The sequence below is a fragment of the Tachyglossus aculeatus genome, chromosome X1, assembly GCF_015852505.1.
Source record: "Tachyglossus aculeatus isolate mTacAcu1 chromosome X1, mTacAcu1.pri, whole genome shotgun sequence".
NCBI classification, from domain to species: domain Eukaryota; kingdom Metazoa; phylum Chordata; class Mammalia; order Monotremata; family Tachyglossidae; genus Tachyglossus; species Tachyglossus aculeatus.
In genome coordinates, this window is record NC_052101.1 from 59,219,056 (window position 1) to 59,242,928 (window position 23,873).

Consider the following 23,873-nt stretch of genomic DNA (forward strand, 5'->3'; position numbering starts at 1 on the left):
TTTCATATATATTTCTTTCAGGCCATTTCTGTAACTGCCTTTGTAGTACATGGAAATTATTTCCCCCTTTGAAACTCCCTGCTCACTTCACCTCATTCTTCCTTCCCCCTTCCCTCCCAACAAATCCACCCAGCTCAAAAATACCAAAGTAGCCAAAAAGATGGTAACCTGTTTATTACCGTAAGTTGTAGGTGTTTATTTCAATGCTTGCCCCAAACACTAAAAGCAGGTTCCCATCCCCATGCCTTCATTCTCCTGTCCCTGTGGAGTCCCTGTGGAGTCTCAAAGTAGGCTCCAGCATCCAAGCAATGTACTAAAGGGGAGAAAGAGAAAAGTGTCCTACCCCATCCCCCCCATGCCCACCCTCTCAGTCCTGGCTGCTAGTGTCAATCTGTTGGACTTGTGAGCCTGTTGAGAAACATGTGTAACATAAAGAACACAGAGAAGCAGCATGGCCTAATGGACAGAGCACGGACCTGGGAGTCAGAAGGACCTGGGTACTAATCCCGGCTCTGTCACTTGTCATCGGGATGAGCTTGGGCAAGTCACCTAACTTCTCTGTGCCTCAGTTACCTCATCTGTAAAATGGGGATTAAGACTGTGAGCACCAGTGGGACATGGACATTCATTCATTCATTCAATCGTATTTATTGAGAGCTTACTGTGTGCAGAGCACTATACTAAGCGCTTGGGAAGTACAAATAAGCAACATATAGAGACAGTCCCTACCAAACAACGGGCTCACAGTCTAGAACGGAGAGACAGACAACAACACAACACAAGTAGACCAGGTGTCAATACCATCAGAATAAATATAATTATAGCTATATATACATCATTAATAAAATAGAGTAATAAATATGTACAAATATACACAAGTGCTGTGGGGAGGGGAAGGGGCAGGGCAGAGTGAGGGAAGGGAGGTGATGGGGATGGGAGGAGGAAAGGAAAAGCGGGGGCTCAGCCTGGGAAGGCTTCCTGGAGGGGGTGAGCTCTCAGTAGGGCTTTGAAGGGAGGAAGAGAGCTAGATGTGTGGAGGGAAGGAATTCCAGGCCAGAGGTAGGACGTGGGCCAGAATTTCGACGGCGGGACAAACGAGAATGAGGCACAGTGAAGAGATTAGCAGCAGAGGAGAGGACGGTGCAGGCTGGGCTGTACAAGGAGAGAAGGGAGGTGAGGTAGGAATGGGCAAGGTGATGGAGAGCTTTGTAGACGACAATGAGGAGTTTTTGCTTGATTCGAAGGTTGATGGGCAGCCACTGGAAATTTTTGATGAGGGGAATGACTTGCCCTGAGCGTTTCTATACAAAAATAATCCGGGCAGCAGAGTGAAGTATAGGCTGAAGCGGGGAGAGACAGGAGGATGGGAGATCAGAAAGGAGGCCAATGCAGTAATCCAGTCTTAATCCCCATTTTACAGATGAGGTAACTGAGGCACAGAGAAGTTAAGTGACTTGCCCAAGGTCACATAGCAGACAAGTGGCGGAGTAAGGATTAAAACCCACATCCTCTGACTCCCAAGTCTGTGCTCTTTCCACTAAGCCACACTGCTTCTGTGTTAAAACATTGCTGATTATTTCTTCAAGTCTGCCATTAGGCAAGACCTGCAAAGATGAGGTCAATCAAACAATCGTATTTATTAAGCACTTACTGTGTGCAAAGCACTGTACTAAGTGCTTGAGAAAGTACACTATAATATGGTCAATATGATCGTTTTACACCATAAGCCAACTCCTTGACAGCAGGTACTATGTCTTCTAGACTGTGAGCCTGTTGTTGGATAGGGACTGTCTCTATATGTTGCCGAACTGTACTTTACAAGTGCTTAGTAACAGTGCTCTGCAAACATTAAGTGCTCAATAAATACGATTGAATGAATGAATGAATGTCTTCTCTCTGATCCACTTCAGGGGTCCAAATATCAAATACCCAATCAATATTAGACAAATCAAAGATGGCAATGATGATGAGGAAAGAAACTCTTACGTTGACTAAAGTAATGAAACCACCATTTCACTATACTGCTGTTTGGGCAAAATGCATGCAGACCCTAGCTGTAATTTAGCACTGCTTGGTCAGGAGAGGTGACTGTAATTATATTTTGGAGTTGAAATCTAATTCAAATGATATCCTCAATATTCTTCTAATTGGCCCAAGTCACCACCCTAAGAAAGAAGGTTCTCTTAGCTCTGCTGGAAAGAACGGAGTAAAGATTTCCTAACCTAGCCGACTGCTCAGTTTGCAGCCTAGAGATGAGCTATGTAGCGAAGATACTGGATAAAATTCTTCAACCCAGCCGTCAACTTGGTCTGAAAGAACAGTACCCAGAGTTGTTAAGGTTCTATCTCCACACCCTCCTGTCAACAAGTCAGCCAGTTAATGCCAGATGGATACCTGTGCATAATAAAATGGTCCAGGATCATCAAATCACCATACCTAATACCCCTAAAAGCAATTACTTAATAATGAATTTCAGTCACTACCAACCTTTGCTTGGTTCAAGTGACCTAAGGGGGAAAGGCTCCATATCTCATTACCAATCCCCTGAATGATCTGATCTTCTCTTTCAGTTCATTTCCACAAGTACAAAGTACAAGTCTACAAGTAGACTGTCAGCTCATTGTGGGCAGGGACTATGTCTGTTATATTTTACTCTCCCAAGCGTTTAGTACAGTGCTCTGCACACAGTACGTGCTCAATAAATATGACTGATTGAAGTTGAAGCAGCCCCTTGGACAATCTAAAAGCTGTTACAGTTCTACCTTGGTTCCACCTCCACCCCAGTGCCCTCCCCTGGCTCTTGCTTTAACAGCACTCCTCAGTCAAATTGTGTAAAAAATGGTCCAACAAACTGAAGGGGAACATTTTCTAACCCCATTAAGAACTTTTACACTGAAATTACAACCACAAAATCAAAGTCAAGTAGAAAATGCCTGCTGGCTTTAGGGGCTTCCCAGAATAGTGACACTTTTACCAGGATTTTAAAAACAAGAACTGCTGCAGATGAGCCATACAGGTACTCAAAAATTTACGCACAGAAGAATCTCCCAGACTATCTGTACAGTGAAAATTACCAGAGAATTTGTAGATGTCAGAGAACACTTTCCATGCATAATGCACATCATTGATGTGCCCAACATTTGCAATGCACTTTAATGACTAGGTATCTTAATTTGTTTTTTATTATGTGATTAAAGGTACAATAAGGTATGTGTGCAACAAGAGGGAAGACCATTGTTCTGCATCATTAAGCTCACAGCAGCTCAAAAAGAAATTGTAGGCAGTATGCCAAGGCTCCTAATGAAGAGGATCTCTTTGAATTATCTGTGAATGTAAAATGTTGAAGGGATAAAGCTGAGCCCTAGTATATTTGATTCTCTTTATGCTCTCTGGTAGGGCGATTTATGAAGCCAGGCATAACAGACCTTCTGGAATTGTACTTTATTCAAAGCCCTAATTTTTCAGCTTTGTGTACAACAGAAAGTGCAATTATGTACCAAATCATTCCTTCAAGTGTTTTCTGAATTCCTTGATGCTTCAGTCCAAATTCCCAAAAACTGGGATAAAGAGGATTTACCCTGTCAGCACAAGGGCGAACTGGTCTGAAAAGTAGTTTCAGTTTTACTCAAAAGTGCTGACAAAGGATATTTGATGGCTATCATTGATCAGTATGTACTGCATGGTATTTTAGCCAAAAACACTTTCAAATAAATTCACCTAGTAAAAAGAAGCGTCAAACTACTCAATTTTTAGTAATACAAAGAAAACACATCATTGTCTTGTTAGGCAGAATAATTACTTCTCTGAGACCTTTTGACTTATTTTAGTAAAGAAGATTCATTTTAGTTCTAAAGATAATTACTGGGTCCACAATAATGATTACTGAACAGAGGTAACTCGACCATTAAATTCACAAGGAAGAGTAACTAACTTTGTACACAAAATTCTGGAACTATCTGTAACTATCATTGTATTGCATATACTGCTCAGTTCCCTGGTTTAAATTTTGTCTTCTGTTTCACAGTCAAACTCACACTGCATGAAAACTTGCCGGTGATTGTGTGGACTACCTATTATCATAAGCACACTCATTCATACAAACAGTATGTGCATCAAACTCATTGAAAGCCAACCTAATAAGCTAGCAAAGTGATCAGCAAGGCCCAAGGAAGTTCATCTGCCAAGCAACTCACCAGCACAAAGTAATAAGTGAAGCTGTTAATGTACATTTGTGATCAAAATATCCACCTAAAAGATTAGTGATTAGATGTTTTAAACATTTTAAAACAAAAAAAGAACTATAAGGAAGGTGAGAAAAAAAGGAATCAAACTATTTAAATGCTGCAGCCCAGCATAGGAATATGCATGCTTAATTCAACATAGACATATCAATATATCAGATTCTGTGCTCAAAGACAGGCATACACAACAAAGGTTCCACTCTTTCATTCCCTAAATCTATTGTAATGATAGGCTCCCTCTGCTGGCAAGTGAGAAAAATTACACCTCCTGATACCTGTCAAATAAAATGAAATATTTCGATGCTGTTCATATTTGATCATGTATGGTAGATTTTTAAAGTGCACGTAAAAATGCCAAAATTTAGTGGGGCTCATTGTAAAATTCATTATTTTCACTTGTTCCAGCAATCTGCCAAGTATTCCACCATGCAATTATAACTCGACATATGAAGAACAACTTTATCCAATTAGTATGGTTTAAAATGAGATGGATTCATGAAGCAAACAGCAAAGTGAAAATTGTCAAATCCAAAATTAGGAAAAGGTAAGGGAAAACAACTTAATGTTTCTGAAATAAGCACAAAGTATATAAGAAAGTAAATTTAACATTCTAGTCCTCTAGGTACTTTAAACTGAAGTTGATGCAATCTAAACTTTAACTTGATATAAAAAAAATTAAAACAATTTAGGTTATGATTTTCACTGTCACCATTTAAATTAAAATTATTGGTTTTAGAGCTCATGTATTATGATGATGATTAGGAGTTCAGCAATTTCAAGCATAAAGCATTAATTTTAAACCACGTCCCATTCTGAGATGTTACTGAAAGAATGAGGCGAGCAGTTTATTCTCTTAATGCCCAGAAAGAAGTTCCTTATAACTATTTGTAAACAGACAAACCCTCCACACATCAATAATCGCACATGTCTTTTCTAACTTGCTCAAAGAGTGTATGACCAAGCTATGACCCTTCTTGAGACATTTCACTTAATACATGCTGGAGAAAAGTCAGTGGTACTCTGGTTTCTGACATAAATGTTTGAAGCACACACCTAAACACATCCACAAATACTTAGGTATTTGAATTTAGACATCCAAGCACCCTATAAAAAAGAGTCAATAGATACATGCATAAAATACAAAATGCTAGAGACTTTCCAGACACTAAAAATGCTTTCCGATTTCTATTTCTACAATTAAGTCTCACTCTGTGTAGCATTTCCTTTTTAGCAATAAAATCTGACTGTATTACCTGACAAACTTCATACAGTAACTTGTACTGTTCTTCTTGCTTCTGTAGACTGCACAAACTGCATCCCATGTTTAAAGAAATGTCAAGGAAAGTCTTCTTTATTCACTAGTACCAACAGAGCAAGGACACAATATACATGCATGAAGATTTCCTTTGAAATAGGTGTGTCAGTTGATCTGAAGCAATTCACATTAGTGTTGCACTGCATGAGCTAGAAAGCAACAACCTCTTCTCTTTAGTTTTGCCCCTCCTTCCCTCTCCGTAGAAGACACTCCCTCTACAGCTTGACTCAAGCTGCTGTACTGTGGTCCAATGCACACACTATATACTGCTACTCATGCATATTAATCAGCCACCATTGACTATTCATACCAGACAATGATACAGAAGCCATAATTGCCAACTATGACAGTTGAAATTTCTCTAATTAACAAGCAAATGTTACAGGAACAAGGCATAATAAAAGATACTAACAATTTTGTAAACCATTTTTTGCCAATTACAAATAAACATGACTGCATTTTATCATGGTCCCCCAGGATAATTCTTGGCATATTTAAGCTAAATATAAATACAGTTTACATGTAAATCATAAAAAAGTAAATCTCATGATATAAAATGTTTGTATTTAATACAGCAGATAACTATGCCATATAAACCAATTTTATGAAAATGAACTGTTTCTCTTGAATAATGAATTTCTAGTACTTAGCTTCTCACCCAGCTGCAGCACTTTACATGTAAACAATTTTTTTTACAGAGGGAGACATATTTGTTCCACTAGCTATGTATTTTGAATGAGGAATAAAATGCTGTTTAGTCTTTTCACACTGCAGCCTCGAGTTGTGAGACTGAGGTGCACAAAAACATGATTGTAACTCAAATATTATCAGTTTTTCCAAGGATAAGAAGTATTTATCAAAAGATCTGCCAAGCTAACTGGAAGTGATTTAAGCAGTCAGCTATATGGGATCTACAGCTTCATGAATACCACACATACTTGAGGGTTCATATCACTGGGCTAATTGGCACAATAAATTTGGATCAGATATTCTGTACCTGAATTGATGAGCATTAAAATAAGTCTTTCACTTGAAAATGTACCATCCAGGCTCAGTAATAAATGTTGAAATCACCTTTCATTGAGGAGAGTTGACTTCACAGAAAATAACAAGGTGCAATAATATGGTATAAGCAAATGAGGCCAAACTATTAAAGGAAGAGAGAAGAGCCCACTAAATCCAAGTCTTATCCTCATCGCCAAACAGCTCACCTCTTCTAGACACTGTTCCTGTTGAGTACACTCAGTGGCATTTATATGAACAATACACTTTTTGCCGGGAAAGGTCACATGCCTTGACCTCTACATAAATGATTTATACGAAAAACTATCCTAATTAATTTCATATCCTCTCTTCCCTTGAGCGAATAAAGGTTTTACTGTTCCTGATGAGGACACCCACCTCTGTCAATGAGGCATCATGAAAAGCTGAATATACTCTCTGAAGACATCAAGCCCTGTACGTACATTTATCTACTCCTTCTTCCACCCATAAACAAGGCACATATTTATATTCCCATTTCACTACTGGGGAAACCAAGGGGCTGCAACTTTCTCAGGGTCATTTTTTTTATGGTATGTGTTAGGCACATATTATGTGCCAGACACTGTACTAAGCATAGGGGTAGATACAAGCTAATCAGGTTGGACACAGTCCCTATCCCACACAGGGTTCACAGTCTAATTCCCATTTTACTGATGAGGTAATTGAGGCACAGAGAAGTTAAGTGACTTGCTCAAGGTCACAACTGACAGTCGGGATTAGAACCTGGGTGCTTTGACTCCCAGGCCCAGGCTCTTTCCCCGAGGCCAAGTGGCTTCTCATTCAGCCCTTTAGTGAAGAACAACGGATGAAACCTTTGTTTCTTGGTTCGGTCCATTTTGCCCTGTCCTTGGGATGATGGGCCCGGATAAGAATGAGAAACTGCAACTTGGCAACAGGAAAATCCCAGGAGAGCAGGCACAGATGCTCAAAGGTGGAAATGCCAGTCTGTTCCTGTTTCCCACTTTGGAACCCCCAGGAAGGGTGCCATGTAAATGCAGAGAACTGCTATTACTGGGGATTCTTTGCAGCCTCACAGTTTTTGTGGGAAAAATCTTGGGACAGAGAATTCTGCCCTTTGGCAAAGGAAGGCCACAGCTACGATGAGCCGTGCAATACAGGCCATGTGGCTAAGGATTAGCAATTCACAGAAACTCCACGACGCCAAAGGAAGATGCTAGGATATGGCCAGGCCACGGTTTGCCAGCACATGCAACCTAGGCACAAATAAAGCCAGAGCCAGCCTGAGGGAGAGGGGCAGGGGGAGTCAATTTTGAAACAAAGAAAGAACCATTCTCTTCCACGGCACTGGAGCATGACAGAATATTACCCTGTCTTGTGCACTTGTTTGGAGGCAAATAGTGCTCTTTCACATTTTTTTTTAATTATTAGTATGCAACTTGCAGCTTTGCTGAGTTTTCAAGAGGTGAAAATCCCTGTGGAAAAATGGATTTAATCACTGGGTGGCTTTCTCAAAGGCTTTTTGTTTCCTCTTAATTACTTTTCTCCCAGGAAGACTGCTGGCCATGTTTTTGTGGTTCATGGCAAGCCTGCTGCACATCCCCATGCACACCTAGAGACAAGCTGTGGAAATGTGGCAAATGCACAGACTAACTAGGCATTTTTGTGTAGAATTTCTCTGACTTGAGTAGTTTTAATACATTTTCTCAGCCTATATAGTTCCATGAAAAGTGGGTCACCCAAGCAGGAGGAAAGTACCTGGCAGGGGAATCAAGCTAGCATGGGTTTTCATCTTGGCTCTTCAACTTCCACGCTGTCTAGAATGAACTGTTGTCAATGGGTTTAAGCTGGATCCGTTCTAGCCAAATACCCAAAATTGCTCTGGAGAAGCTAACAGGCCCCCTTTTATATTGCACAGATACATATGGTGGGGATTTGTAATACGTTTCAACTAGCAGACACACAAATGGCTTCTCCTTCATGTGGGGGGTCAACTGAAAAGTTAGGTATATACTGACCTTACTTATGCACGGCAGCTCCAAATAAAGATGTCCCATTAGGCTTTTCATTACTCAATTGTCAACGGCCTAATGAAGCCCTAACGCTTATGTCTTGATACGAAAAGCACAGATGAATCTTAGATGCATGCTCTCCCAACAGTCGAGACTTGTTTAAATGGATGGAAACTGGCACTCACTCTTTCAGTGTGGTGGAACCGCATTAAAAAACAATGAATGAGGGCTTTAATCTTGGGCCTTCCTGTACTACATGGAACCTTTCGCTCTCATAATTATCCAAAAATATCTTCTTAGTTCTCACATGTTCATAAAATAGTGTTGGGCACTATATACATTCCATTGGCTATGATCTTTTCCTTCCAGGACTCTTACAATCTAAAATGGACAGGATTGAAGTGTGAAATCCATACTGGGAAAAGGTCAGAACTAAGCATGCCTGACCTAAAGGAGGTTTTGTTCAAATCTGGCCTTTGGAATTCAAAAGTCACCAGGGTTGATATGGAAAGCCTGAATACTTTCGACCTGGCTTTATGTTCATTTAATTGTTGAGTTAATTTCATTAGCACTTTATCTTTCTGTAAATGGATTTGGAGGGTATATTTGTCTTGCACTAGAAATACGATGTGCTTTTTTTATTTTGCATGCTCATTAAGTTAGGAGCTTTTCTTATGCTTTGTCTGGCTGTTAAGGTATTAAAGATGGGCTAGAAAGATTCATTCATTCAATCATATTTATTGAGTGCTTACTGTGTGCAGAGCACTGTACTGAGCGCTTGGAAAGTACAATTTGGCAACAGATAGAGATAATCCCTACCCAACAATGGGCTCACAATCTAGAAGATGTTAGATGATCTAGTCCTTACCCATGTTGGATTTTCATTCATTCAATCATATTTATTGAGCGCTTACTGTGTGCAGAGCACTGTACTAAGCAATTGGAAAGTACAAGTTGGCAACATATAGACACGGGCCCTACCCACAGTCTAGAATGATATCAGTTCTGGAGCAAATGCCTCTTCAGAAGCAATGGATGGGAACAATAATCCACCAGGCCTTCCCCAGCAATTACACAGCATCCTGAACCTCTCTTGCTTCTGCAAACCCAACTGGTAGCAGAGCTATCTCTTCACATTGAGCGTGGGTCTGCAGTTTGGGTGGCATGAGGGCTGTAAGGCTGGGACGGCTCCTATCACTCAAACCCATGGTCTCCCTCCTTTCCTCACTAGCCTGAGCCACCTCCCCACTGCCACATATTCCCCCCGCCTGGCTCCTGCTGTGAGCACCCCCGTAACAGCAGCGGCGAGAGGAAGGGAGGAGAGGGTGAGTGAGGAGGGCCACCGTCATCTCTGCCCTGGCAAACCAGGCTCAGGGAGTGGCTGAACTGGACTCTGCTAGAGAGATGTCACGCAGGACAAGCCAGCATTCTTCACAGTGTTCCTGCCAACCAATCTCTCCCAGCAATGCTCACTCACTATCAATATTGTAAATTCTGATACCCAGCTCTCCTTTTCATAGTATATACAGATATCCTATACGTTGATATATCTCTATCAACCAAATACAACTGGATAGAATAAGGTGCTATGTGGCTAAAAAGGACTGATGGTGCACTTCAATGTCTCCCTATATATTTAGCCAGCTCCACTAAAATCTAATGACTTCTAAACACACAGATGACATTCAGCTGCCTCCAGTAATGGGAGGCAGAGCTAGCACAACTGAATGATATATACATGGATAATCCAAAACTTTGTTAGACAATAGTTTCAACCTTCTAATTGCTAATCAAACTTTGATGTCCTCAACGAGAAACAAAATTGAATTAAATTCTTTTATTTTTCCGTTCTCTTAGGCAGAGGTTTTATTAAAGATGGAAATTTCCCCAAAGCAAGAAACAGGAAGTAAGAGAGGAGAAACAAAGGTAATCTACAAACTGGGTATTTAACTCCTGCATAATACAGAATTAACAGGTCATCCCTTACATCCTTTTCAAGCAGAGGTATTCTTCCTAATCATTTATAATATTATAAAATCTCTATTTCCCAGTTACACCCACAATACGAAAATACAACTTCAAGATTTAACCAACAGCTCTTCTGAGGTGTTATTTTGACACAGAAATTTGAAGAAACAGGGGGTAATAATGGATCAGAATCCAGGGAGCAGCATCCAAATGATCAGTGCCTATTTGCATTGAATACAACACAAAATAATTTAATAATTACTTTAAGTGTTTTTTTTTGTCACTGAGTACTGATACAAGCAGGGCATCTGTGTCCAGAACCTCAATCTTGCTCTGAGAAAACAAAAGCAGTCCTTAAGGATATGTAAACCTCAAACAAGTTGCTGTGATTCCCATAAACTTTGTGTGCTGTTCATAAATGTTACTTGATAGAAATGTTACAGAACACACATAACTGAGAAACTGTAAGGAAACTGCACAAGTGAAAAAGGAATGGAAAGTTTACTATTCAGGCTGTCACAGCTGCAGTTCAAACGGGACACTGGCATTTTATCATCAATTTTCAAAACTTGCTCATCAGACCATGGAAAGAGATATCTGATCTGATCCATCAAATGTAACCAGTCTCCAACAGTCATCTGCACTGAAATATTAGCACTCATTCATTAAAATTATTTCTACAGCATGACCAAGAGAGAGAAAAGCTCCAATTAAGCATTTTCAGGGACAACTAAGAGTTCTCAGATGAACTTGACCTCTCACAGTCCCTGGCTTGGCAGGGACCAATAGGTAATGCTAATTTCTCTCAAGCACTATAGTTAAATTGTAGGTGATATTGTTACAGAGTAAAAGCCCAGTACGTCTACAGGCACTTTTAAATTGCTGCCCAAGTAAATGTTCATTTGGGATGAAGCGTTTTTTTCTGACTCCCTTGTCCATGCTCATCTTACTACCTTCCTGTATTCAAAATGCTACAAAAACGCCTTCTTCTGCCACTTAGGCAGCAGGCAGAAGAAGGCCTTCCCTTAATGAAGGAAAAAATCTAATTACTTCCCTTAAAAAAATGGCAAAGGACAAAGAACCAGCACAGCTGCCACTTAGAAGTAAATATGGCCTCACATGAAACATGAAAAATCGCAGTGATCACTGTGGGGAAGAGTGCACCGAGCCTGCTGTCATTGGGCCAGATGTGTCCATACCATAATGAACAGAAATAGTGCCTGATTTGTACAGTGTGGAGAGGGAGAGTTAGAGGAAATGGGAGAAAGTGAAAGAAAGAGAAAGAAAGGGAGAGAGAGGATGAGAGAGAAAGAGAGAGAGAAAGAGGAGAAGGGGAATGCTGCTTTCAGATGCTGAGGATCTGGGTGCTCGTAATCTGGGGTCTTTGGACTGATTTCAGACATTAAGGCAGCTACCTCTGGAAACACCATCAGACTGGAAGGCCATGGAGGCATCCATAGTTAAAAATTTGAAATCCCCCAGCCTCCCTCTGCCCGAGTTGAAAGCAATACCTGTGTTAATGGGAATCCAGGAGGGGAGCATAACAGCTCTGGAGTAGGAGCCGGGGGGGCAGGAGAGCTAGGGGTCCCTCCGAAGAAGTGCTTTGATCCAAGGGTTTGGACTAGTTTCTGTATGAATACAGCATGAGTTAAGACACCCTACATAATGGGAGGGGGCTGCAAATTCTTCCCCACCTCAGGATACCCAAATATCCGAAGGCAGCCCTGGGTCTGGTCAGGTAGGAGAAGCAAACAAGAAATGGGGCACTGCATTCCCAGGATGGGGTAGATGGAAGCTAACATGCTCTCTCCGTCTCCCCCCCCCCACCCCCCCCTTCCTAAGAAGATAAGCAATGCCATCACTAAGTCAGTCCAATGGTACCTTCAGCCCAGTGCTTTACTGGGTCCAGTAATCTCTTCTCAACAGTGGCAACAGGATGACAAGCGGAACATCCATTTTAAGAGTTAGGGACAAACTATCCAACAGTCAACTTTTCCACTAGTAATGTATTATGGACCACTAGGTCATATATTCAGCCAAACCTCTCTTGAAGCTGTTATTTTCAGCCCGCATGCCTGAACACAATTAACCAGTTATTTAGCTTTGCTCATATTCAGGCATGTCTGCCACTTTTTTGCCCACTTACTCTGCTTTCTGGACTCTCACTGCAATTTAACTCTCCACCGGCCTGATACTTCTCCATCTGGAAGAGCCAAGTTTCTTCAGAAATCCTAAAGATTTCACTGTGCCCTCCCTCTAAGCTCATTTATGAAAATATTTAGGTAAAACGGATCCTAGCACCGATCAATTATTTACACTTCTTAAACAAGAAAATTGATTACCTAACCCTATGCTTTCCCCCATCCTTCATCCAGTTATCTAGTCACCATCATCATCAGCAGCAGTACTTTATGGAGCGCTTACTGTGTGCAGATCACAGTATTAAGTGCTTGGGGGAGTCTAATGCATCAGAGTTAGTAGACATGCCCCCTGCCTAAAACGAGCTTACTGTGTAGAGGGACAGTATGTTGTTGCCAATCTCACGATTTCTTGGGATGTCCACCTGGGTGTTTTGGCACCCCAAACTCCCTCCTTTGGTCCCATTAATGAAAACTTCCTGGACTGTAGAAAATACAGCCCCAAAGAGACTGAAAATTTGAAACCTGGCTTAATCCTGTTGGACACTCAGAATCCAATATCACTTCTGAGAAGGATCGAGCTCAGCCAATTTTGCCCCAGGGCTGATGGGGGGCCCGGGGGGGGGGGCCTTCTCGGAGGCCTTTCTGAGGAGAAATGGGTTGGGAGACAGAGGTGAGACCTGGAGGAGGTCCAAAATTCTTACTCAATTAGGTGAACATGCTGACTTTGGGAATGCGCCCAGTGGTATACGGCTCCAAAAACCATTAATCCTGTCTCATCCTTGCTCATGTTAACTTGACAAATATTAAGACTGTGAGCCCCATGTGGGACAGGGACTGTGTCCAACTTAATTACCCTGTATCTGCCCCAGTGTTTAGAACAGTGCTTGGCACATAGTAAGTGCTGAACAAATACCATAATTATTATCATTAGTTTTGCTCCAAGTAGATTTAAGCAAAAATGGAAATTTCTGACAGACAATATTGTTTGCATTGTACAGATCAGGCCTCCATCACAACTCAGAAGGATCATATAATCCACACCCCCAGTACTGGCTAAAACTAAACCATCCCAAAGTTCAAATCCAAAATAACTTCTTGAGTTGAAAATACATCAAAAGGAACATCCACTCAGCTGTACTTTACATTGAAGATGTGCAGCTATGTAGCAAATTGTTTCCTTTTTCCACAGCTATCCTATTTTGAGGTATAAACTACTTGTTTGCACCTGAAATAGCTTGGGAAGCATTAGAGCTACTAGGGAGGTATAGGGGATTTTAGCAAAATGAGCCTGCTAGTATAATATTTTAAGTCACTCACAGGATAAAAACATGTTTATCAACAAAGAGAGTGAGCATGATGAAAAAAACACTTCAAAGTCAGGTTCAATAATTTACTCGTACCTACAAGGTCCATGTGCTTTCAAGGCTGAAATTACTTATCAAACTTCTAACCCCGACTTATTTCCTATATAAAATAGCACTTTGGAGAGCAAGTAAACACCATTATGATAGATTGTTTGTGTTAACAAAAAAAATGTTTTCACAAGTGGCAATAGTAATTTTTTAACATTCTCTGGGAAAACATAACCATTCCATGTACTTGAAAGCTGAGAAAGAACTATTGACATAATACTTAATCTCTAAAATTGATATATGTGTGTCCAAAAGCTAATAAAGTTCACTCCAATATAAACGGGCAAGTAAAACACTAGATCACAAGCCACGCTAAGGTTGGATCACGGTCTGATGACCATAGCCTTGGGACAAAGAAAATGGAAGTGATTTAGAATGGTTACTGATAGGCTTTACTGTATCTGATATTAGCGGGTTTGGTGAAGCAAAACAGTAATATCAGAAAGATACAAAGGGGTAAAATCCATTTATGGGTGTACAAATGCTTCAGGACTTTAACCCTAACATCTTTAAGGTGAATCGTCCATGGAATTGGCAGAAGAGAGTTCAACATTATGAGGTCATAACTTGATAACTAAGTGATATTAAATCACAGATTACTGGATGAATGGAATAGCATTTAAAGGAGTTGAACCATTTGAACTGGGAAGGTATTTACTTGATTTTACAATTGTGTGGCATTTTTTGAAGTACCTATCTTATTTCTATGGGCTTCTGTGTATGCCTATAAGGGAAAATTAGTGTCCCTTCTATACACTGTATATCTCCTCAAAAAGAACCATTACAAATTGCTTTTTTAAAACTGATCAATTTCTTGTACTGTGAACTTTATAAATTGTAACTGAGAGGCTGAGAGGAAAAGAAAATTGGACTAATTGCACAAACAACATAAGACCAAAGGAGGATCTTTTGAATTTTGGCTGTTTCTGCTATTCTGGGCAATGGAAAACTACTCATAACTATTTTGGCACTCGATTAGCTCTCTTCCTCTGAACTATCCTCTCCTACTACAATCCAACCCACACACTTGGCTCTTCTAACACCAACCAATTTACTGTGCCTCTCTCTCTCTCTCTCTCTCTCTCTCTCTCTCTCTCTCTCTCTCTCACCACTGATACCTTGCTCAAGTCCTCCCTCCTTCCTAGAACTCCCTCCCCTTTCATATCTGACAGACCATCACCCTCCCTATCTTCAAAGTCCTACTAAAATAATATCTCCTTCAGAAAGCCTTTCCTGATAAACTTCATTTCCCCACCTTATTCTCCCTCCCTTCTGCGTCACCTAAGCATTTGGGTCTGTATCCTCAGAGTACGTTGATACCCCACCCCCATAGTGCTTATGCATATCCTTATACTCTGCTGCTTCCCCTCTCTGTAGTTTATTTTAATGTCTGTCTCTCCCACTAGATTTTAAGCTGCTTGAAGGCAGAGATTGGGTTGACCAACTCTGATGCACTCTCCCAAACACTCAGTACAATGCTCTGCACACAGTAAGCTCTCAATAAATGCCACTGGACAGGGTGAAGACTTCGGGGAAGCAAGGAATGAAAAGAAGGCAGGCAGGAAGGCAGGCACATGATAGAGAAGAATCAGCCAATCTCTTCCCAAGATCTTTTAATGAAATACAAGCCATAAATGTCCTTAGACAGTCCAGGATTTAGGCATCTTTTCTCTATTGAAAAAATCCTCCCACTTTTAAGACAACAATACTGATGATAATTAGGCCATACAAAAATCACAGATAACTGAGTGAATAGGATAGCATTTAAAAGAGTTGAACAACCTGATCTGTAGGAAATAGGTGCGTATTTTATTTTTGAGGGGAGGAGGGCAAAAACTGGGCTGGGATTTTAGCACTGATATGGACTGGGAGGAAACAGGATATTGAGAGCTAATAGGTAAGAAAACCACCATTTGAATCATTTCAGTTCTGACTGGAAGATCTCAGATCATGTCAGAGACTGGGATGAGTAAGTGTGGGAGTTCAGCCCAAAGAGCTGTGGAGTTCCCCTTAGAGTGGGCATCTATGTATGAGATATTTAAAACAATTACATACTTTTGAAAGTTTCTCCCTATTTGGACCAAAGTTCAATGTTAAAAATCTTTGGTTGCCTTTAGGATTTCTCTGGTGCACTATCATAATCATAATAATTATGGCATTTCTTAAGTGCTTACTTGTACCAGGCACTGTACTAAGTGCTGGGGTAGATACAAGAAAATTGGGTTGGACACAGTCCCTCTCCCACATAGAGCTTGCAGTCATATATGATGATACATAGTATCAGCTTCTTCATGCTTATCTGCCTATAACACTATACCAATTGCGAGAATCTGTGACCATCTGCATGTCTTGGGTGCCTTCAGAGTTTGTCGACAGCCTCTATTAGCTCTTGGAAAACTCTCCAGGGCTTAGGATAGAGAAGCAGCATGGCTCAGTGGAAAGAACACATGCTTTGGAGTCAGAGGTCATCGGTTCAAATCCTGGCTCCACCAATTGTCAGCTGTGTGACTTTGGGCAAGTCACTTAACTTCTCTGGGCTTCATTTCCCTCATCTGTAAAATGGGGATTAAGACTGTTAAACCACCCCCCACCCCCACCCCGGGACAACCTGATCACCTTGTAACCTCCCCAGTGCTTAGAACAGTGCTTTGCACACAGTAAGCGCTTAATAAGTGCCATTATTATTATTATTATTATTAAGATGTCACATAGCCGGTTGAGTAAGAATAATTTCCTGGTGAGCTGAATGCCTAATTTGATACTGGCTTCCAGATTCAATCAATGCTATTTATTGAGTGCCTACTTGTGCAAAGCACTGTACTAAGATCTTGGGAGAGTACATCAGAAGGAAAGCACACATTTTTTGCCCTCACATCTCCTCCAAGAAGCTCCCTCTCCCTTCTGCACCACCCAGGCACTTGGATTGTACCCTTTATTCATCCCACCCTCAGCCCTTATGTACAGGTCCGTAATTTATTTTAATGTCTGTCTCCCCTTCTAGACTGTGAGCGCCTTGTGAGCAAGGAATATGTCCACCAACTCTGTTACACTGTACACTCCCAAATGCTTTCTACAGTGCTCTGCACATGGTAAGTGCTCAATAAATACCACTGATTGAGTGATTGATTAAGGACTTCACAATCAAAAGGGGAGACAGTCAAAAACTATTAAAAATAGTGTGCATAAGAGGATATTGGAGGGAGCCAATGCACCCACATCCCTCTCCCCCCACAAAACCCATTCTCTCTCTCCACACAAAGACCTCAGATACCTAGACCCCCTCCACTTGGACATGCCCCACTTGGACGCCCTACTTAACCTGCCCCACCTTGATGCACAAATCAAAGTCCTCTCCACTGAACCTAGTCCCTTGCTCCCTTGTCGATTTCACCCCAACACCTAGCCCAGGATCACATCCATAAGATACTTCCTCCACTCCTGTGCTTGTGCCACAGAGCACTGGTGGTGGAAATCCTGGCACCAGGTTGACTTTGACCATTCCCAACTTATCCTTCCTGCTATAAGTGCACCCTCTCTTTCATTCAATAACTTCATTACTCCTCCCTCACACTTCCCTGGCTAGTGTCCCCAATTACTCCCTTTAACTTTAACCTTTAACTCCCTCCTAAAGCCTGCAGTGACCCCACTTCCCAGACTGTAAGGTTGTTGTGGGCAGGGAACGTGTCTGCTTATTATTATATTGTACTCTCCCAAGTGCTTAGTACAGTAAGCACTCAATAAATACAACTGGCTGACTGAGTCTCTGGCCCCTGACAACCATGTCAACTTCTTTATTGACACAACTGAAACCATTAGGCGTGAACTCCCCTTAGTCATTCATTCATTCATTCAATCATATTTATTGAGCACTTACTGTATGCAAAGTACTATACTAAGTGCTTGGGAGAGTACAATATAACAGACACATTCCTGCCCAAAACAAGCTCACGGTTTGGAGGTCCTCTCCTTACCTCCCTTTCTCCCCTTCATCTACTCTCCTTCTCAGCCTTCTCTCAAAATCTACCCCATTCCATGTGCATGTCTGACCTAATCCCCCCTCACCATCTAGAAACACTTGTGCCAGCTCTTTGTCCCTGCCTGACCACCATTAATAACTACTCACTCCCTGATTCATTCATTCAATTGTATTCATTAAGCACTTACTGTGAGCAGAGCACTGCACTAAGCACTTGGGAAGTACAAGTTGGCAACAGAGGGTCCCTACCTAACAACAGGCTTACAGTCCAGAGGGGGGAGACAGACAACAAAACAAAACATGTAGACAGGTGTCAAAACCATCAGAATAAATAGAATGATTCATTTATTCATTCAATTGTATTTATTGAGCGCTTACTGTGTGCAGAGCACTGTACTAAGCGCCTGGGAAGTACAAGTTGGCAACATATAGAGACGGTCCCTACCCAACAGCAGGCTCACAGTCTAGAAGGGGGAGACAGACAACAAAACAAAACATATTAACAAAATAAAATAAATAGAATAAATATGTACAAGTAAAATAGAGTAATAAATATGTACAAACATATATACATATATATACAGGTGCTGTGGGGAGGGGAAGGAGGTAAGGCGGGGAGGTTGGGGAGGGGGAGAGGAAGGAGGGGGCTCAGTCTGGGAAGACCTCCTGGAGGAGGTGTACTCTCACTAGGACTTTGAAGGGAGGAAGAGAGCTAGCTTGGCGGATGTGCAGAGGGAGGGCATTCCAGGCCAGGGGGAGTATGTGGGCCAGGGGTCAATGGCGGGACAGGTGAGAATGAGGCACAGTAAGGAGGTTAGCGGCAGAGAAGCGGAGGGTGTGGGCTGGGCTGTAGAAGGAAAGAAGGGCGGTGAGGTAGGAGGGGGGAGGTGATGGAGAGCCTTGAAGCCAAGAGTGAGGAGTTTTTGCCTGATGTGTAATTATAGCTATATGCACATCATTAACAAAATAGAGGAGTAAATATGTACAAGTAAAATAGAGTAATAAATTTGTACAAATATATACAAGTGCTGTGGGGAGGGGAAGGAAGTAGGGTGGGGGTGGGGAGGAGGAGAGGAAAAGGGGGAGCTCAGCCTGGGAAGGCCTCCTGGAGGAGGTGAGCTCTCAGTAGGGTTTTGAAAGGAGGAAGAGAGCTAGATGGTGGATGTGTGGAGGGAGGGTATTCCAGGCCAGAGGTAGGATGTGGGCCAGGGGTCAATGGAGGGACAGGCAAGAACGAGGCACAGTGAGGAGGTTAGTGGCAGAGGAGTGGAGGGTGCGGGCTGGTCTGTAGAAGGACAGAAGGGAGGTGAGGTAGGAGGGGGCGAGGTGATGAAGAGCCTTGAAGCCGAGAGTGAGGAGTTTTTGCTTGATATGCTTGACACTGGTGACTTTTGAGGAGGGGAGTGATATGCCCAGAGCGTTTCTGTACAAAGATAATCTGAGCAGCAGAGTGAAGCATAGACTGAAGTGGGGAGAGACAGGAGGATGGGAGATCAGAGAGGAGGCTGATGCAGTAATCCAGTCAGGATAGGAGGAGAGACTGAACCAGCAAGGTAGCGGTTTGGATGGAGAGGAAAGGGCGGATCTTGGCGATGTTGTGGAGGTGAGACCGGCAGGTTTTGGTGACGGATTGGACGTGTGGGGTGAATGAGAGAGTGGATTTGAGGATGACACCAAGGCTGCGGGCTTCTGAGACGGGAAGGATAGTAGTGCCGTCTACAGTGACGGGAAAGTCAGGGAGAGGACAGGGTTTGGGAGGGAAGATAAGGAGCTCAGTCTTGGACATGTTGAGTTTTAGATGGTGGGCAGACATCCAGATGGAGATGTCCTGAAGACAGGAGGAGATACGAGCCTGGAGAGAGGGAGAGAGAACAGGGTTGGAGTTGTAGATTTGGGTGTCATCAGCGTAGAGATGATAGTTGAAGCCGTGGAAGCGAATGAGTTCACCAAGGGAGTGAGTGTAGATAGAGAACAGAAGGGGACCAAGAACTGACCCCTGAGGAACCCCTACATTAAGGGTATGGGAGGGGGAGGAGGAGCCCGCAAGGGAGACTGAGAATGAACAGCCGGAGAGATAAGAGGAGAACCAGGAGAGGACGGAGTCTTTGAAGCCAAGGTTGGATAGCATGTTGAGGAGAAGAGGGTGGTCCATAGTGTTGAAGGCAGCTGAGAGGTCAAGGAGGATTATGATAGAGTAGGAGCCATTGGATTTGGCAAGAAGAAGGTCATTGGTGACCTTTAAGAGGGCAGTTTCTGTTTCCTTCCCCTCTGCTTTCAAGTATGCTTACAAGTCCTCTAGCTTAAAATACAACACACCCTCCAGCTACTTCTCTGTCTCCTCCCATTTCTGTCCAAATTCTTCAAATGGGTTGCCTACATCCACACCTCCACTTCCGCTCTGACCCTCTGCAATCCAGTTTTTGGCCTCTTTACCTCACTGGAATCACTCTCTTCAAGGTCACCAATGAACACTTCTAATGTACCCTAATCCTCCTTGACCTCTTGGCTACTTTCGACTCTGCAGATTGCTCCTTTCTCCTGAAAACACTAACTAAAATTATTTTAGTGTCTGCCTCCCTTGCTAAACGGCAACACTCCTTGACGGCGGGGATCATGTAATGTCTGCTTACTCTATTATATTTTCCCAAGCACTTAGTACAGGCACCTGCACAAAACAAGTGCTCAACAAATACTAATAATTGCTTGAAGTGGTTCAAGTACATCAGAATGAAATAGCAGAACAAGCAATTGAGCTCACAAATAAAATACAAATAAAATGTGTATGTGTGCATGCATTTGCTGAGGATATGAAATAAAATAAAATGCCAGGGTTTTTATATGGAGAGAATAGATGGGGTCAGAGACCAGGGAAAGGGAGTAGATTTAGAGAAGTACCTAGGAAGAAGGATAAAGATGAGAAAGTGGTAGTAGGGTGGTTGATGGAAAGGCTTTGGGAAGTTCACACCTGATAGTTTCTATTTTACCAAGTTGGAGTGAAGTCATCAGCGGTTAGGGAAGGAGGCAGTGGGGGATACTGGGGGCTTTAGAGGAGGGAGTAAAAGGTTTGAAAAATTTGGTGAGTGTTGTGTGTTCCTGGGAGTCAGTGAGGGAGGAATAGCATAGTTGTTGAGCAAAATAGAGAGAAGACTTAGAACAAGACAGACTGAATTTGAAGTAGCAGGAGTCAGCCTGGTGCCTGGATTTTTGCCATGTCCATTCGGCTCCTCACGTATGACCACATAAAGAGACTGAACAGGACTGGATCCTTCTTCTTCTAATGGTGATGGGAAAAGGGTCAGATAGGGTACCTTCAACTTTCCAACTAGACCTACCATATGCCAGCCCAAAATCCTGCTGGGTTTTGCTTCACAACCTTTAACAGGATTCTCCCCCTCCTCCAATGGCCATCATGCTGGCACAGGCAATATTCTCGATGAACTACTGCATCAACCTCCTTGCTGGTCTCCTTGCCTCCAGTCTCTCTCCCCTCCAGTTCATAATTCACTCTAATAATAATAATGGCATTTGGTGCTTGGTAGGTGCCAGACACTGTATTGCATAGATTATATTACTACAGCATTATTCTGCACACATCTTCCAACTCCTCAAAAATATTTAGTGGTTGTCCATTCCTCTTTGCATCAAGCAGGAACACCTGTCCACTGGTTGTAAGGCACCCAATCATCCCTCTCCCTCTCCACAGCCCCCAGTGTCCCCCACTGCCTCCTTCCCTAACCGCTGATGACTTCACTCCAACTTGGTAAAATAGAAACTATCAGATGTGAACTTCCCAAAGCCTTTCCATCAACCACCCTACTACCACTTTCTCATCTTTATCCTTCTTCCCAGGTACTTCTCTAAATCTACTCTGCCTACTTACTCTGCCTCATTTTCATCTTTTCCATCTCCAACATCTGAGTCATGCCCTTCTTTCTGCCCAGAACTCTTTCCCCCTCCAAATCCATCAGACTACTGTGCTCTCTCTCCCTCTTATAAACCCAATTTATCTCCCCTCCCTGCCACCCCCAGGTTATTTTCGCCCCACCTACCACTTCAGCACTTCGGTACATCTTTTACATACCCCACTACTTAAGCACCAACTCATGTACATATCCACTTTCCTTGTCCCTCCTCTTTGTAAATCAGTCTACTGTCTGTTTCCCCTATTAGACTGTATATTCCTTGAGGGCAGAAATCATGTCTAATAATTCTACTGAAGTCTTGCAAGCAGTTAGTACAGTCCTCTGTGCACAACTGATGATTACTAAATAATAATAAATAATGTTGCCACTGGGTATAAGACTTGGAATCTGGGGCAGTAATTTGCTTAAGAGTTACCAAAGCCCATACCTGTGGCTTGTCAGATGTTTATATAAAATCTATGCATACAAGAAAGTAGCATCACAATATAGGATGAAGTATAACAGGAAACCATCACTTACAAATCACTGATGTTTTAATTTAAATTATGTAAAAATTAACCCAAGCCATTCGCAATCCTTGCTGGAATAGTACTCTAGTTTAAGAAGTGGTGATTAATGAACAACATCTTAGGCTATGGATCAAGCTAAAAGTAATCTGCCCTGGATGGTTGAATTATACAGAGATGGGTCTGGATCAGATGCCTTAATGACATCCCTTCCAAGTCTTTGATTTTATTGTTATTTTTGGAGATCGAGATCAGTTCTAATAAAATCCTTCCAATCATTAGGCCATCTGATACATTCCCATCTCTACATGGGAGGCAAATTATAAGTCATTCAGAACAGATGGTAAGCACCACCATTTTTAAAGATATCCAGGATGGAGATGCCAAAACTTGGTAGCCTTAATCACTGTTACCGGTCAATAAATCCTTCCTTATTCCTAGGCAAACTCTTTATCTAAATTCCTCTTGCTCATCCCTCTAGGGAAATGAACTACTTAAATTATAATTATGGTAGCTGTTAAGCACTTACTATGTGCCAAGCACTATTCTAAGCGCTGGGGTAGATGCAAGGTAATCAGGTTATCCCACATGGGGCTCACAATCCTTATCCCCATTTTACAGTTGAGGTAACTGAGGCCCAGAGAAGTTAAGTGGTTTGCCCAAGGTCACACAGCAGACAAGTGGCAGAGCTGGGATTAGAACCCATGTCCTCTGACTCCCAAGCCCATGCACTTTCCACTAAGCCACACTGCTTCTCAAAAGTCCTCCTCTTCTTTGTCAGCATGTACTCTGAGAGCCTAATATGTACTGAGCATTGAACTAGGTGCTTAGGAACATACCAAAGTAGAAAAAGACATCAGCCCTGCCTCAGAGTGGCATAATGGGTTTGGAGTGCTTACTTGGCGTTTATCATTGTTTGGAGTGCTTACTTGGCGTTTATCACTGTTAAAGGTTTTGTGGAGAAGGGTGCACCCTCTGCTTTGGAAGGTTAAGAAAATATGATATTGGAAGCTAAAGGAGAATTGAAGAGTTCTAAGAGTTTTGAGTTTTCCCATCATGTTATACGGACTGCCACATGATACCTAAACATCTACAAAATATGTTGTAATTTGAGTGTTTGATCATGTAGAAAAGTGAGAACATTTCAAATCTACTGTATGAAATACTTGGAATGCAAGCTTAAGGACATTTGCTAAACAGTGATTCTGCAGTGATTCTCTCTCACTCTCTCATAAACACACACTCTCTCTCTCCCTCCCTCCCTCTCTCCCTACGAGGCAATGTGCTGCTATACCTGCTGTGCAGGAGACCCATGAAAAGAGCAATAATCCATACAATATTTTCAAAAGTGAGGAAGGGGAAGCTTCACATTTATAA

General features: G+C 42.1%; 1 protein-coding gene across 2 annotated transcripts in view; it reads right to left on the bottom strand.

The window, feature by feature from the left end:
* The window catches only part of PDZRN3 (PDZ domain containing ring finger 3), a 292,595-nt gene that overhangs the window by 53,700 nt on the left and 215,022 nt on the right, over positions 1–23,873 (bottom strand). The window contains exon 1 of one of the 2 annotated variants that reach the window (XM_038772285.1): positions 5,495–5,563. The exons of the other annotated variant lie outside the window; for it this stretch is intronic. Coding sequence (XP_038628213.1) covers positions 5,495–5,563 — 69 coding nt within the window. Of the gene's footprint in view, positions 1–5,494; positions 5,564–23,873 lie in introns of those variants that run through there. 2 annotated transcript variants of the gene reach the window in all.